The sequence below is a fragment of the Protomyctophum bolini genome, assembly GCF_963924005.1.
Source record: "Protomyctophum bolini genome assembly, chromosome: 24".
In the NCBI taxonomy this organism is placed as follows: domain Eukaryota; kingdom Metazoa; phylum Chordata; class Actinopteri; order Myctophiformes; family Myctophidae; genus Protomyctophum; species Protomyctophum bolini.
This window is the reverse complement of record NC_137885.1, coordinates 4,226,252-4,242,482: the sequence shown is the minus strand read 5'-3', so window position 1 is coordinate 4,242,482 and position 16,231 is coordinate 4,226,252. Positions and strand designations below refer to the sequence as shown.

Below are 16,231 nucleotides of genomic sequence, written 5' to 3'. Positions count from 1 at the left end.
AATCCTCCGAAGCCAGTGGAGCTCTTTGGGGTACATCTTCTGGCTCGTCAAGAGTCGTCATCAGAGCTACTCTGGTACTGAAGCAGATCTTGCAGAAGACATTCTATAGGAATTGCAAAACAAAGACATGGACTAGTACCGGTACTACATATTAGGCCAAATATTATTTTGCCTACCATTTGAATTTTTTATACAAAATAACTTTGTTTTTTTTAGATCATTATATTGCCAAAGTGTTAGATAACATTGTGAATGATGCTTGGCAATCGGCCATGCCACAGGTAAAAACACAAGACTAGGGGGCCATTTTGCAGATACAATAAACTGCATTATACACATTGAATGACCTACCATCAGGGACTGTCTCTGAAGCAGTCTCTGGATCAAAGCGTGCCTCTGTACTAGGGTGAGCAGACCTGGAATGGCATGGCTTATCTGTAATGAAGAAAAGACAGATATGTGAACACTATTTTTACTTTATAACCACATTTGTTTTGAAAATTGCTGTACACAATTTGTAGGTGTTCGGGATCAGACATACAAAAACTTGAATATGCTTTTATATAGAATTTTTTTTATTATTTTCCCATTTGTCTTTTTTGGGACCTATGCAGATCCACAAGCTCACAAAATCACACTGAGGTTTTAGTCAAGACCTTATTTTCAAGTGATACCTGAAAACCCCTTATTAACCCCTAATTCCTCCTCCAATGTAAGTAATCCTACCCTTATTTAAAGAAAAAAAAAACAACCAAGTCAAACTAATCAATTTAATATTTGGATTTAGTAAATTCATAGTGATGCACATATTGGCTGCCAACTTAATACTAACCCTGTCCAGATTGTCCCCGGCTAACTGCTGGCCTCTTGGCTAGAACATGTCCATCATCATCTCTCGTTGTCCACCTCACTTTCAGTGGTCATGCAGGACGGGGCTTTGCTGTTGCTGGTGGAGGATCTTGCTCTCTCAGAAGCTGGTCCGCATCACCTAGGATGGCCAAATCATCGGCATTCAAACTAAAAACAAACAGGTTGGAAAAATACATGGTTAATTAGCTTGCAGATTAGCCTCTTGACTATAATGTTCATTCTCGTCTCTCTCTACCGACCTCACTGTCGATGGTTCCTCTGAGATAAGCTCATCCACCTCATTCAGGATCGCCAAATCGTCTGCATCCATACTAGAAACAATCAGGGTAGAAAAATATATGTAGAATTTACTTTCTTGCGAAAATGTAAATATACTAAGTTATTTTGAGAATTAAAGGGTTAGTTTGTTAGTTTTTGGACCTAAAGCTGCCATTAATATAGTTGTTGCAATGGTGGTATTAATTCACTCCCTGAGTCCCATAGTATAGTGGGAATGGTTTTGGTGAATATCAAGTAGTTCCGAACATTTGGTGGGGGTCACGCATTAAACATAAATGAATCCACAAAAATAGCATAATTTGTATTATTGACCTATTTCAACTATAGCGCAACTATTGTTCAACTTTTACCTGTACTGAAATTGTTTCATTTAGTACCCCATTTCTGTTCAACTGTATATTGCTCTAACTAGGTATGGTTTAAGGCCTGTCTAGTGTCTAATCAGTAATCAACCATTTTGCACATCAATGGCTTTTGTTCTGACCAAGGTGTCAGTGAGACTGTGAATGTTCCTGCCTCTCAGCTGGATGGCAACACAAACCCAGCAGCCAGTGTCTATATTGTATTCTTTGTTATGGTCATTACCCAACACAGATTTCACTGAACCCACTCAACTATTTAGAATACCGTTTGTTGTAATGGTGTATTTTGCCTTTTAACCACTTTGTTGAGACTGTCTTTGTACTGTCTATATAGACTCTATACTAGTGACTTTTCTGTTTTCACTCTACATTAAACCTCTTCACTGAAAATCGACAAGCTCACAATGTGTTGCATTGAAGACATTCTATAGGACAAGCTCACAATGTCGAAGGAGGTGCATGGGCTACAAAGTTTGGGAGTTGTTATCACTTTATGGTAATCAGTGTGGATATTGATTTAACAAGGCAGGGGTACCCAAAAGGTAGATCACAAAGGCTCTGCAGGTAGACATGCTCCGAAAAATATATCATTTAAAATACAAATGGAATTTGGAAGCTGGGAAGCGTCTCAGGTCCCCAGCTTCTCTAAAATGCACTATTTTAATCATTAAATAAATGACTGCCCGGTGAATTCAGGGTACATTGCGTTATTAAAATTGCACAAAGTGCATTTTAGAGAGAAGCTGGGGACCTGAGATGCTTCCCAGCTTCGAGAATAGACTTTTACCAAGGTCTAGCAGGCTTTGTGTCGAGTAGTTACGTCGTTTGGTTTATTTGTGAATAAGTGAAGATAGGTCAAGATACTAGGACATTTTGAGTTTGCTTTAGCTGAAAATGCTTACAATCACTTACCTTAAAAGATGTAGCGATGTTAAAATCCAGTTCAGTGCAGTTGTCCCAGTTCAAGTTGTCCACGCTGTTGTTGTTGTGTTGTTACGCCAAACAAAGTGTTGCCTAGTGCCTACTACTGAGCCCCTAAGTTGTGTCCGAGCGATTCCATTTCCGCCATGAAGCCCCGCCCTCCGTCGCTGCCTCGCTCTGATTGGTCTGTGGAAAGCCATAATGGCGACGCTCGCATAACAATTGCGATTTATAGCAGTTTCATTAAGTTTTAATATACATTTAGACTAACGTAAACATGTGATTACATAATATGTTGTTAAAAAAAACATCACGTCTTGTAATACACGCAGAGACGGAGCAGCGTGTGTGAGCGTGTGCGTGCGTGTGCGTGTGTGTGTGTGACAGTGTGTGGGTGTGTGTGTGTGTGTGAGAGAGAGAGAGAGAGAGAGAGAGAGAGAGGAAGGAATACATTACTGTACAATTGATATGCAAATAGATTACAGTTTAAGGCACTTTGCGAGATGCAGGGAGAAATGGCTTGCAAGTTAAGAAGTTATATGTACAATTATGACTGACCAAGTAGTTATGAATATGCTATATGATTCATAGTACACCACAATAACATTAAAAAACATGTTTTAAAAGTCTGTTTTGTGTCTTCACAGTTTCTGGAGGAGAGGAGAGGAGAGCAGACGTACAAGCTCGTAGCGCGGCACTACGAGCTTGTAGGTCTGTTATTTCGAATTAGGTATACCTAGTGCTTACCCCATGGATGTTACAATGCTTTACGGGCCCGCAGAATTAACCGTATCTTCCTTATTGTTCAATAAAAAAGCATTTTAATCCGATCGATGGCCATTTTTTAATATTTCTGTCAACTATGACCCTATCGGTTATGAGGTGTACTGCACGCTGATACAGTGAACGTTCGTTTAGAAAATGGCGGTCGATACGATTAAAATGCTTTTTATTAAACAATACGGAAGGAACGGGTACTTCCGTGGGTCCGTCAAATATTGTAACATCTATGGCCTTGGTATAAGCAAGCATGAAGATGAACGTTTATGTAGTAAGGGCCAAATATGGAGGAAGTAAACGATATCAGCTTGGATCATTTCATTTTGATTCACAGAGGGAAGTCAGGGGAAGTCACGTGACAGACGTGGCCCAGCCACATTAAATAATATAAAATAATTAAATATCTATTAATTCAATACGGTGCTCTTGTCATTTTGGCCGCCACAAAATAATACATGAATGAATAAATAAATACATATTTACATCAAAGATACATATACTTAATTTTATATTTAAAATAAAAGTTTGCCATGAGCGGGATTTGAACCACCTGCGAGATACAGCAATAAATTGAGAGGCAACAGACCGGACCGCTACACTATGAAAAGGCGTAATTCACTTTAAATAATTGTTCCACTGGACTCAAAGATCCTTTGCAACGAGAGCAGAAAAAAAAAAAAAGCTTGCATACAGACAACGACGTAAATCAGCGCCGTTCATTATGCATTTCCAGAAAGTAGATGGAAGGCATCAAATTCATTCTCACTAGGGAAATAATCAAAACGGGATTTATAACGCAGGAACTATTAGAAAGTAGCTATATTATATTATATATTCGTAGGCACCGCAAGAAAGCCAGTGGTCACGTGACTTGACACATTTACCCCCAGGCACCAACTCGTCACCTTTAGCCTACCGTAGACGTCATACATTTGACGGGTCAGGTACCCTGACAGCCCTTCATAAAAAGACGAGTTGGGTTGAGAACATGTTGGGCATTCCACATTATGGTGGCGTATAGGAGAGAACTGTTGGTAGGGCGTTCCACATTATGGTGGAGTATAGGAGAGAACTGTTGGTAGGGCGTTCCACATTATGGTGGAGTATAGGAGAGAACTGTTGGTAGGGCGTTCCACATTATGGTGGAGTATAGGAGAGAACTGTTGGTAGGGCGTTCCACATTATGGTGGAGTATAGGAGAGAACTGTTGGTAGGGCGTTCCACATTATGGTGGAGTATAGGAGAGAACTGTTGGTAGGGCGTTCCACATTATGGTGGAGTATAGGAGAGAACTGTTGGTAGGGTGTTCCACATTATGGTGGAGTATAGGAGAGAACTGTTGGTAGGGCATTCCACATTATGGTGGCGTATAGGAGAGAACTGTTGGTAGGACATTCCACATTATGGTGGCATATAGGAGAAATTAATTTAGTCTTGTTGCACATTACATTGATTGAATGCCCAACTTTAAGTGTTTGTGTAAACTGAAACATTGAAGACAAAAGTCAGGACGCAAATTGTGATTGGCCGGTGGGAGGTATGTGGGGTTATTCATGGGTGGATGAGTGCCTCTGGTAGATGCATGAAGTGTCACAGCTTGAAGCCAGAATGAAGGGTGACCACGCCTCCAGTAAGGTTGTGATATTGTCACAGCTTGAAGCCAGAATGAAGGGCGACCACGCCTCCAGTAAGGTTGTGATATTGTCACAGCTTGAAGTCCAGAATGAAGGGCGACCACGCCTCCAGTAAGGTTGCGATATTGTCACAGCTTGAAGCCAGAATGAAGGGCGACCACGCCTCCAGTAAGGTTGTGATATTGTCACAGCTTGAAGCCAGAATGAAGGGCGACCACGCCTCCAGTAAGGTTGTGATATTGTCACAGCTTGAAGCCAGAATGAAGGGCGACCACGCCTCCAGTAAGGTTGTGATATTGTGACAGCTTGAAGCCAGAATGAAGGGCGACCACGCCTCCAGTAATGTTGCGATATTGCACGCGGCAGAAACCAGTGTCCTCGATCATACACTTAAACGTCTCCTGGTCGGGGAACCTGCGGATGCTCTCCACCAGGTACTGATAGGACTTCCAGTCCCCTGCGATCACCTCCCCCAGCACCGGGATCATCTGGAAACTGTACGCGTCATACAGCCTGGCGAGCAGAGGGTTGGTCACTTTGCTGAACTCTAAGCACATGAACCGTCCTCCGGGCCTCAGCACCCGCAGTGCCTCTCGCAGTGCCCGGTCCACGTGGGTGACGTTGCGGAGGCCAAACGCGACGGCGTAAATGTCAAACTGGTCGTCGTCGAAGGGCAACTCCTCTGCGTCCCCCACCACCCACGACAGGCCAGAGGCAGTGCCACTGATGCCCAAGCTGGCGGCTTTCCGCTTTCCCACTTTGAGCATCTCCTCGTTGATGTCACAGACCACGGCCCTGCTGGGTTCCTGGCCGAGCTCACCGCCGCCGGCTCGCTCCTGTGAGGCGCAGTCGTACTTCCTGGAGATGTCCCGCTGCCGTGACGGGTCGGTCTGCGTGGAGCGCAGGGCCGTCCTCCTCCTCCTCCGCTCTGGCCGGGAGCTCACATAGTCCAGGAAACGGAAGGCGACGTCACCCGTGCCTCCGGCCACGTCCAGCAGGCGTTGCCCGGGCCGAGGGCTCATGGCGCGTATGAGCGTGTCTTTCCACAGTCTGTGTACGCCCAGACTCATGACGTCGTTCATTACGTCATACTTCTGGGCCACACTCTCAAACACCTCGTACACTCTCTGTGCCTTCTCCGCTTCGGGGACCCTCCGGAAGCCAAAGTGTGTCGTCGTGTACCTGTCGGCCGCCACGCCGCCGAAACGACGACGGGCCAAACGACACCACGCCGTCGTCCCTCCGAGCCTTCTGACGTTCTCGTTTATAGTTGTAGTGTTTACGACGACGCGAGAATCTTGCGGTACCGTCCGGACGAGCAGCCTGATGGAGGCTGCCATGTTTTACAAATCTTTGAACGGGTGATTTACCTCAGTATTTGTATTTTTGAATACTTTTCTATGACAAATTTAAATATATTTTGACCCCACTACTGTTGCTATAAAGGGAAAAAAGGTGCATTAGGAATTTTTCAAATAATAGTGAAACTGGCCGATCTACAAGCTCACGTCTGTGTTGCTATGTGACAAATCTCTCTGAATGTAGAGGTCGCCACCTAGGATTCTGGATTCTGATACATGGTCAGGACCATCAATCCTGTAGCCTAGCCAGCGATCCGTTACAAGGGACAAGGCAACTGTAATGACTTTATATCATTTTATCCGTCTAAACATGATTCAAAGTGACATCAGCAATGATGTCCATGTCCATTGTTGTCCATTGGTCAAAATGTTTACCTGGTTTGATTGACTGATTGAATAAAGTTTATATCACAGGAAAAATAAAACACAGTATACGGGTGGGGAAATAAAGGCCTGCTGAAAGTTGGATTCTCAGGCCTGTTTCAAAAGATGCCAGTGATCTGCATTACTGTGACCCCGCGTGCAGTTGAGTGCTCAGTGGCTCTAGGAAGCAGTGTGACGTTGGGGGTCGGGGCGGTCTGCCTCAGCCGTGTCCGTCTACAGACTGCACCCACGGACCGTACGACCGGAGCAGGCGCTCCAGCTCTGCAGGGCTGACGAACTTCTCCCAGTCGTGGGTCCCCGTCGGAACGATGCGTAGCAGCCGCTCTGCCGCTACTATACCCAGCGTGTAGGACATGGTTGGTCTTATTGATGGTGGATACGAAGAGCGAGCTGCCTGGCTTGAGCGAGCGGCTGCAGCGGCAAAGCGAATGTTTCCAGGTCGGCCAGATGCTCCAACACCTCCGAGGCCACCACGGCATCAAACCCGTCGTCGTCGTCCACCTCCTCCCCTTCCAGCGGTGAGCTCTTCCGGAGTGCACGCCCGGTACCGGACCCGCTGACGGAGGTCCGGTGTCGCGGGACGAGTGGAGACGCGGCCGGTCCAGGGGCTCTGTGAGCAGGCCACCTCCACAGACCACGTCTAGTATCTGGAGTCCTGCGAGGGGTTTCCCTGGCCGCAGCCCTCTACTCGCGTTCAACAGATTGTACCCAGATTGTATGAAAGGCACTCTTAAGTCGTTCATGGCGTGCAGAGCAGCAAATTATCCTCGTTCGTCCCACCACTTCCTGGCCAGTGACTGGAACGTCTTCAGCTCATTGGGGTCCACTGTAGTCTGGGAGGCTGATCGAACACTGATATGATTTGTAGGGTATGATACAGTATGCAGGGCACTGATATGCAGGCCATTGTGATCGACATCCACACAAGTGTTCCTCTGCAACAGATGTTTGCGCCGTTTACACACGGATGTCCAGTGGAACGCACTCTCCAGCTGCAGGACATTCTTCACGCTTGCATTTGGACTTGTGCAAATGAGTCCAAGCATTAGAGTACATTTTGAATTTGATGTTGCATAAAATGGTATATTTTATGTTTACGAAAAAGGAAGGGATGTCCCTACACTGATTTGTAGCTCCCAGGAAAATCTTTATTTGTAACAATGTTTCGACCACTGTGGGTCTTCGTCAGGTATGAGTGTACAACATCAAGAGGCGTATTATATGCACCAGCATATGGACAGGTCTACAAGGACACTCCCATATGGAGTCAGAACAGTCTCTAAAGATTCACAGTAAATAACACAGATTTAAAAATCACACCCGTGTGAAGTGAGGGGCGCTAATATATTAAAGTCTAACTCATGGTGATGTAATGGTGTTGTGAAACAAACTGTCAAAACAAACATTAAATTATCTTTATTGTTAATGGCATGTAATGTTTGTGTTAGGGACATGATGACGTAAATTTAGCTTTCATTGTCAATGGGGTTTTTAAAACAAACATTGAACTAAAACCAAACATTAAACCTGCATATAGGAGGGGCTAGCACCCCTCAAAAACGCCATTGACAATGAAGGGACATTTTACCAGCTTTTCCCTAACACAAACATTAAATGCAATTAACAATAAAGATATTTTAATGTTTGTTTTACATCATTACATCACCTAATCATAGCTATACCGAATTCCCTCCTCGATGTTGTAAGATGATAAGAGTGCCCCTCACTTCACACGGGTGTGATTGTTTTTTGTATTACATTAACCACATGCAATATGTACAGGGTAGGGTACCCCAGAACTAAACTACCTTATTCCCTGTACCAACAGAAGGCTTTAACAAAACTGAAAGGTTATACTTAAACTTGACACTTATTAGCCCGCGGACCCCCATTAGAAAAGATATGCCAGGGTCGGGACCCCCATAAGAGAAGATTATAGCAGTGATTCTCAACCCGTTTAATTTCAAGGACCCCCCAGTTTGACATGCATTATGCATTTCTATCTCTGGGACCCTCAATTTATTTTGTAAAATCTATGTTGATTTTATTCTTGAGAGTGTGCAAATGGAACCAAATGGAACCAAACGGGTCTAGTTGGTTCCATTTGTACACTCTAAGTGTTACAGACCTGCAAGGGTCCAAAATATCATTTAGCTGGGGACCCCCTGAAATTGCAATGACCAATGGGGGTCCCCGGACCCCATATTGGGAACCACTTCTTTACAAGACTATTATTTTACTGATTTCTTTGCCACAAAATAGCTGATCTACAAGCTCACATCGCAATGCATTATTGCATTGTAGATCGGCATTTTTTTAATGTTAATTAATGCTAATGTTCCCCCAGAATATGTAGCCTGGGGATATTAAGCAAAATATTCTCTTACAGCACCTTTAAGAGATTGATAACACAAGTGGATGATAGATTAAAATATAAATTAACCCTATAACCTTAATGATTTGAATAGTTTGAATATCACTGCTCTATTGTGAATTATAATAATAATCTATTCAAATGTTATATAGACTATATATATATATATATATATATATATATATATATATATATGTATATATAATATTGAATATTATATTATTATTATTATTATATTGAATATTATAATATTTAATATTTAATATTGAAGATGCTCATCATATTAATATTATTAATTAATTAATATGAATAATACTATTATTAATATAATATTAATATGAATTAATATTAATATTAATTCATTTTTACTGAAGCATCGATGCAGTGCAAAAGGAGCCCCCCCCCCACAATGTAAGGAGCCATAGGATTGGCTGAAGGCGGACCGATCTGATTGGCCGAGGAATCTGTCAATCAGAATGATTGACAGATTCCCTCAGCCAATGATGACGTCCGTTAACGCCCAACGTCAGAAGAGTCTCAAAAATAGTCTCAAAGGTCTCACATATTTGTAACTCACAAGTTCAGATTTGCAACTCACGTGAGTGAACTCACAGGTTCACATTTGTCTTTTGTATCCACAAGTTCAGATTTGTGTTTTGTATCCGTGTTTCGCATCTGTGTTTTGTATTTGTGTTTTGTATTTGCGTTTTGTATCTGTAATCTGCATCTGTGTTTTGTATCCGTGTTTCACATCTGTGTTTTGTATTTGTGTTTGAAACACAGATGCGAAACACGGATACAAAACACAGATGCGAATTACAGATACAAAACACAAATACAAAACACAAATACAAAACACAGATTGGAAACACAGATACAAAACACAGATACAAAACACAAATCTGAACTTGTGGATACAAAACACAAATGTGAAACACAAATTCACTCACGTGAGTTGCAAATCTGAACTTGTGAGTTACATCTGTGTTATTTACTGTGAATCTTTAGAGACTGTTGTTACAGCACCAGCCTAGGGGAACTGGGCTGCAACATGAATGCGATGGATCCCTCTTAAAAACTCTCACATGAACCACCAGCAAACAGGGAGACAGTCTTTCCATGGGTTTTATTTCGTCTGTAAGGGGGGAAGGAAGTCTGAGCATTAACAACACCAAAGAAATCACACTAAATATACTAACCCTACCTAAACTGTCCGGAACCATCAAAATAAAGTACAATAATACTCTAACTCCTGCTTTAACAAAACAGACAACAAACGGGGCCCCAAAGCAAATAACTCCCCCCCCACCCTTACCAAACCCGACTGTTCAGATCATGACATTTGGGGATTGTTATGCCATCATAAATACACAAGAGATTGGCACTAAGAGAATTAATTCAGGGAGCACAGAGGGAGTGGTGTGTTTGCTGGGAGTCCACATGGGAGTGAAGAGAGGACCGCCTGGCACTGAACAGAGTTGGCCTGTTATCCTCCTCCTCCACCCGCCGAAGACCAATCACTGCCTCCAGGCTCCGAGACACCACCTACTTTCCCAAGCATCCACTTAACTCTCTCACTCTCTGGCCACTTCCACAGATGACACACCTGTCACACATCACTCTCTCATCAAGCCACCACACCAGGGAAAAGAAGGTTAACTCTATACATATTCCAACCTCATCCAAATATGCATCGCAGTTTGGCACACCCGCCAATACTTTAGACATAAGCCGCTGAAATGTAGCAGGCGCATTTTTCAAGCCAAAAGGCATTACCTTATACTGCAAGAAGTGATCCGGAGTCACAAATGCGGACATCTCTGAGGCGCGCTGAGTCAAACGCACCTGCCAATAACCTTTAAGCAGGTCCAATTTTGTTACGAACTTGGCAGACCCCACACGATCAATAAGGTCCTCAATTCGAGGTAGGGGAAAAGAATCTGAGGTGGTTATTGCATTTAACCTACGAAAATCATTGCAGAACCTAAATGTCCCATCTGGTTTTGGGACTAATATCGACGGAGAACTCCATGCGCTACAGCTTGGTACTGAAAAATCATTTTCCAGGAGATACTCAACCTCTTGTTGCATAACTGCTCGTTTCACAGGATTTACCCTATATGCATGCTGTTTTATAGGTTTATTTTCACCAACAATGATATCATGACAGAGAACGTCCGTCTGTGTAGGATTGTCGCCAAATAATTCAGGGAAACTCAGAATAAGCCTTGTGACCTCTTTTCTCTCGGGTTCTAACAGATATGATAGAAAACCCTCCAGCTTCTCTACCAGCTCTGAGTTTTTCATGCGAGCACATGGAACCTCCCCTCGCCTTCCACTCTCTTCGTCCCCCCCACCCTCAGGAATCGGTGTGCCTACTATGCCCACTGGCCCCCCCACGGGCGCATCACTAGTGCGGGACACATAACCCTTCAACATATTTATATGACAGACTCTCGATTTCTTTTTCCTATCGGGTGTATTATCACATAATTCAGTTCACTTATTTTGCTTTTCACAACATATGGACCTGAAAACTTAGCTTGTAAGCCTGAACCCCTCACAGGTAGCAAAACCAAGACTCTATCCCCCGGCTGAAACTCTCTAGCCACCGACTTTTTGTCATAACGTGCTTTCATTTTTGACTGCACAGAGGAAAGTGACAGGCGGGCTCTTTCACACGCACGATGTAGCCTCTCCTTAAATGATTTAACATAATCCAAGATTTTATGCTCTGCCTTCGGTTCGTCCGCCAGCCACTTCTCTCTGAGCAGCCGCAATGGGCCACGCACGGTATGTCCAAAAACAAAATCAGCGGGACTAAATCCCAAGGACTCTTGCGTGGTTTCTCGTACAGCAAACAGCAGTAATGGCAACCCCTCATCCCAATCCTTTTCATTTTCCTCCCCATATTTTTTTAGCATAGATTTCAACGTTTGGTGAAATCTCTCCAATGCGCCTTGGCTCTCTGGATGATAAGCACTTGATACACTGTGTTGAACAGACAATCGGGCCATCACCTGGGCAAACACGTTGGACATAAAATTACTCCCACGATCACTTTGAATCCGTTTTGAAATCAGCGCCTTGATCACCAGCGCCTTCACGATATGCTTAGCCTTTATCGTGCGTAAAGGCACCGCTTCTGGATACCGGGTAGCCGCACACATCATTGTAAACATATATTGATTACCCGCTTTTGTTTTTGGGAGTGGTCCAACACAGTCTATCAAGATGTGCTCAAAAGGTTCACCCATTACGGGGATTGGGTGTAAGGGGGCCGGTGCAATTTTTTGATTTGGCTTACCCACCATTTGGCAAATGTGACACGAGCCGCAAAACCTCGCCACATCCCCTTTTAAACCCGGCCAAAAGAAGTATCTGAGAATCCGGTCATGTGTTTTTCTAATGCCCAAATGGCCTGAGAGACTGTGGTCATGAGCTAAGCTCAAAACCTGCCCACGGAAGGGAGTTGGAACCACTACCTGCCAAATGGCATCCCGGTCGCCGCCGCACACAGGAGACCAAGTGCGCATTAGTACCCCACCCTCTAAGGAATACACACCCAACCCCGGACTATACGTCCTTGAAACTGCATCAAAACAACTTTTCAAAGTAACATCATTCTGCTGAGCTTGAATTAACTCTTCTTTTTTTACAGCCAAACTCAACTCAGGACCCACTGTAATTACACTGGCCCCAGCTGCATTATCGCCCAGGACAGCCCCATCAATCACTTCATTGTTCAGGGTATCCACATTAACCAAGAACGTATCATCCAGTTGTACTGCCTCCCCATTTTTGCGCGCTTGGGCGCGCGTCACCGCACACACAGGAAAAATGGACGTGGAATCACTCATATCGCATGTAGGAGTTTCCACCACCTCGGGAGAGGAAAATACCTTACCTCCCGCAATATCATTTCCGAGTATGAGGTCAATGCCTGCCATAGGCAGTCGATCACGTACCCCCACCCGTACGGAACCAGACCCCAAAGTGGTCGACAACTGTACATTGTGGAGAGGCACGCGTAACACGCTCATTCCCACCCCCCATACAAGCAAATCTGAGCCACAATAGGTGTCATTAAAAAACGGCAATATCCCCCTACGAATAAGTGAATGTTTTGCCCCGGTGTCACGCAAAATCTTTATGGGCACGAGCACGGCCCCCACTCCCATCATAGACACCGAACCGTCTGTCACAAATGGTACAAAGTCTGCATCAATTTTTTCAGTCCTTTCTACAGAACCGACATTGGCGAGGTTGCTCGGCCCCGTGTGAATTAACCCAATAGCGGACGGTTGTGCATTACGAGGCTCGCCCCGCTGTCGCCCCAAAGCTGGACATTCCGCAACAAAATGCGTGCTGTCATGACAATAAAAGCAAGTCTGCGGTGTAGTTTGTGCGTTAGGCGACTGCCGCCGCCTATTTCGTGGTGAATTCTGCCCGCCCCGAGACCCTGCAGGGCCTGGGGAAGAAAACGCATTCCTATGAGTTAAAGCAAACTCGTCAGCAGCCACTGCTGTTGTTGCCAAAGTAGGCTTTTTCTGCTCATTTAAATGAATCACAATATTCTCGGGCATGAATCTCTTAAATTCTTCAATCAAAATCAACTCGCGCAATTGTTCAAACGTTTTGGTCTCCGTGGCATTACACCACTTATCAAACAATGTGCGTTTTGCATGTGCAAATTCCACATGCGACTGGGCACCAGCTTTCCTGCTTTCCCTAAACTTCAACCTGTATGCTTCAGGGATGAGCTGATATGCGCGAAGCACAGTTTCCTTCACTACTTCATAGTCTAAACCCTGGTCCAACGACAGGCTGTTACACACTTCCTGGGCTTTTCCTACAAATTTACTTTGGACTAAAATAGCCCATACATCCCGTGACCAGCGCAAAGCACTTGCAACTCTTTCAAATGCACTGAAATATGCGTCCACCTCTGCTTCTCGAAACGGTGGAAACAGTGCAACGTGTCTGCTAATATCCAAGCTACGTTGGGGGGAGGAGATCGCTCCCTGGGCAAGGGTGGATGTGGTTCCTGACTCAAGTTCCAACGCACGCACTTTCAGATATAGCGTATCTTTCTCCAACTGCTTGCTCTGAACCTCCATCTCTTTAATACGAAGCACAAGTGTAAGGTCCGCCGCTGACATGCCTACCGGTAACGGCACGACCGGGTCTTTTATTGGCGTAGGAGGCTGTTGCTCCTCATTCTCCCCACTATCCATACCCCCACCCACTACGGGCAGCACCCCCTTCTCCCCCAGCTTGGTTATGAGAAGCTGTTTCATCTCAGCTTTCTTTCCACTTATAGATACGGGCACACCATAATGCTTTGCCACATCAACCAGGTCACATTTTCGCAGTTGTTCTAACTTTTGCCATGAGGGATGTTCCACAAATTCACTTGTCCTATTCTCCATCATGGAAAACAACAAAGCTGGCACCCAAGCGATGAGAAACAAACACCAACACACGCGCGGCCTATACATTACCTGCAATGTCGACTCGAACCACAAGATGGCAGTAGACGAGCCCCCAATTCCTGTTACAGCACCAGCCTAGGGGAACTGGGCTGCAACATGAATGCGATGGATCCCTCTTAAAAACTCTCACATGAACCGCCAGCAAACAGGGAGACAGTCTTTCCATGGGTTTTATTTCGTCTGTAAGGGGGGAAGGAAGTCTGAGCATTAACAACACCAAAGAAATCACACTAAATATACTAACCCTACCTAAACTGTCCGGAACCATCAAAAGAAAGTACAATAATACTCTAACTCCTGCTTTAACAAAACAGACAACAAACGGGGCCCCAAAGCAAATAACTCCCCCCCCACCCTTACCAAACCCGACTGTTCAGATCATGACATTTGGGGATTGTTATGCCATCATAAATACACAAGAGATTGGCACTAAGAGAATGAATTCAGGGAGCACAGAGGGAGTGGTGTGTTTGCTGGGAGTCCACATGGGAGTGAAGAGAGGACCGCCTGGCACTGAACAGAGTTGGCCTGTTATCCTCCTCCTCCACCCGCCGAAGACCAATCACTGCCTCCAGGCTCCGAGACACCACCTACTTTCCCAAGCATCCACTTAACTCTCTCACTCTCTGGCCACTTCCACAGATGACACACCTGTCACACATCACTCTCTCATCAAGCCACCACACCAGGGAAAAGAAGGTTAACTCTATACATATTCCAACCTCATATTACTCATATAGACCCAGGGTCGTAACACTGTTCTGACTCCATACTCCCACCCAGTGGCGGCCGGTGACATTTGTCCTAGGGAGGGCGCTATAACAAAATCAAGAAAACATGCACTAGGTATCATAGATTAAATATCTACTGAGGGAGCCTGTCTAAAGTTTATTAAATATATCTACTAAGGGAGCCTGTCTAAGGTTTATTAAATACATCAAAATGTAACAAAAGGTTCATATAGGGTTAAAGAAACAAACCTGAGACAGAAGGACCAGTGCCATAAAAAAGTGCAATGGCTCAAAGCCACATGACCTTGCTACAGTGGCTTTAACATTAACAAAAAAATAAACAAAACGTCCTTATAAAAGAACCCTCAAAGCCATGACTCTGCCACCTTATGGCTTAATTTTTACTTTTTGTACATACATTTGTGATGATTACATCAGGTTTGTCTGGACCCAGCTCTTTAATTCTTATTTTTTCTTGCAGTGTCCTTCTCTCAAATGGTGTTTTCTGCAGTGATTTCACAGAGTTTTATTTTTCCTCTTATTTTTCCATTATGCAAGTGAATTAAACTATTATTATATTGACTTTACCTGGCTCCATTCATCTGTCTCATCCCTCGTTTTTCTAGCGTATGTTGTTGTGGCTGTGTTAGACTGTCTGAGTGTACTTGACCATTCTGTCCCCCATTTTGCCGGTTCAAGTTCGGTCGGTCACTCTTTCTGTCTGTTATAGTACGATGAAGCAGAGTTCCAGGTATATTTATATAGTGGATTCAGATCCCAGGACTCTACAGCGACTCGCCTGTATATCCTGGGTATCTATTGAACTTCTGATGAAGAGAGAGCACCGCCCTATACCCCCAGCGTCTCGCCTAAAGGATAGTGCGGCCTCTGTTATTAAGGCCCAGGCCTCAGGCCCCTCAGCGCTTTGCCTGAGGAGTCTGGCCGTTGAACACAGAGGTCATAGCGTCTCGCCTGTGACATGAGTTGGGTTGAAATGCAAACTTTAGTAGATTTCTTCTCTTTGTCCTGACTGTGCATGG

At 44.5% G+C, this 16,231-nt stretch overlaps 1 protein-coding gene and 1 pseudogene across 2 annotated transcripts; both read right to left on the bottom strand.

The window, feature by feature from the left end:
- Positions 1-5,088: 5,088 nt before the first annotated feature.
- LOC308311689 (2-methoxy-6-polyprenyl-1,4-benzoquinol methylase, mitochondrial-like) lies at positions 5,089-6,015 on the bottom strand (the record flags this gene model as incomplete). The annotated part of the gene is made up of 1 exon (XM_080758478.1): positions 5,089-6,015. The coding sequence occupies exon 1, from the start codon at positions 5,926-5,928 to the stop codon at positions 5,089-5,091; it is 840 nt and encodes a 279-aa protein (XP_080614604.1). The 5' UTR covers positions 5,929-6,015.
- A 775-nt stretch (positions 6,016-6,790) lies between these two features.
- Positions 6,791-14,265, bottom strand: LOC308311688 (ubiquinone biosynthesis O-methyltransferase, mitochondrial-like; annotated as a pseudogene). Its single transcript has 2 exons — positions 14,038-14,265; positions 6,791-7,526 (listed from the first exon to the last, which is right to left on the bottom strand). The product of its transcript is annotated as a ubiquinone biosynthesis O-methyltransferase, mitochondrial-like (transcript).
- Positions 14,266-16,231: the final 1,966 nt, after the last annotated feature.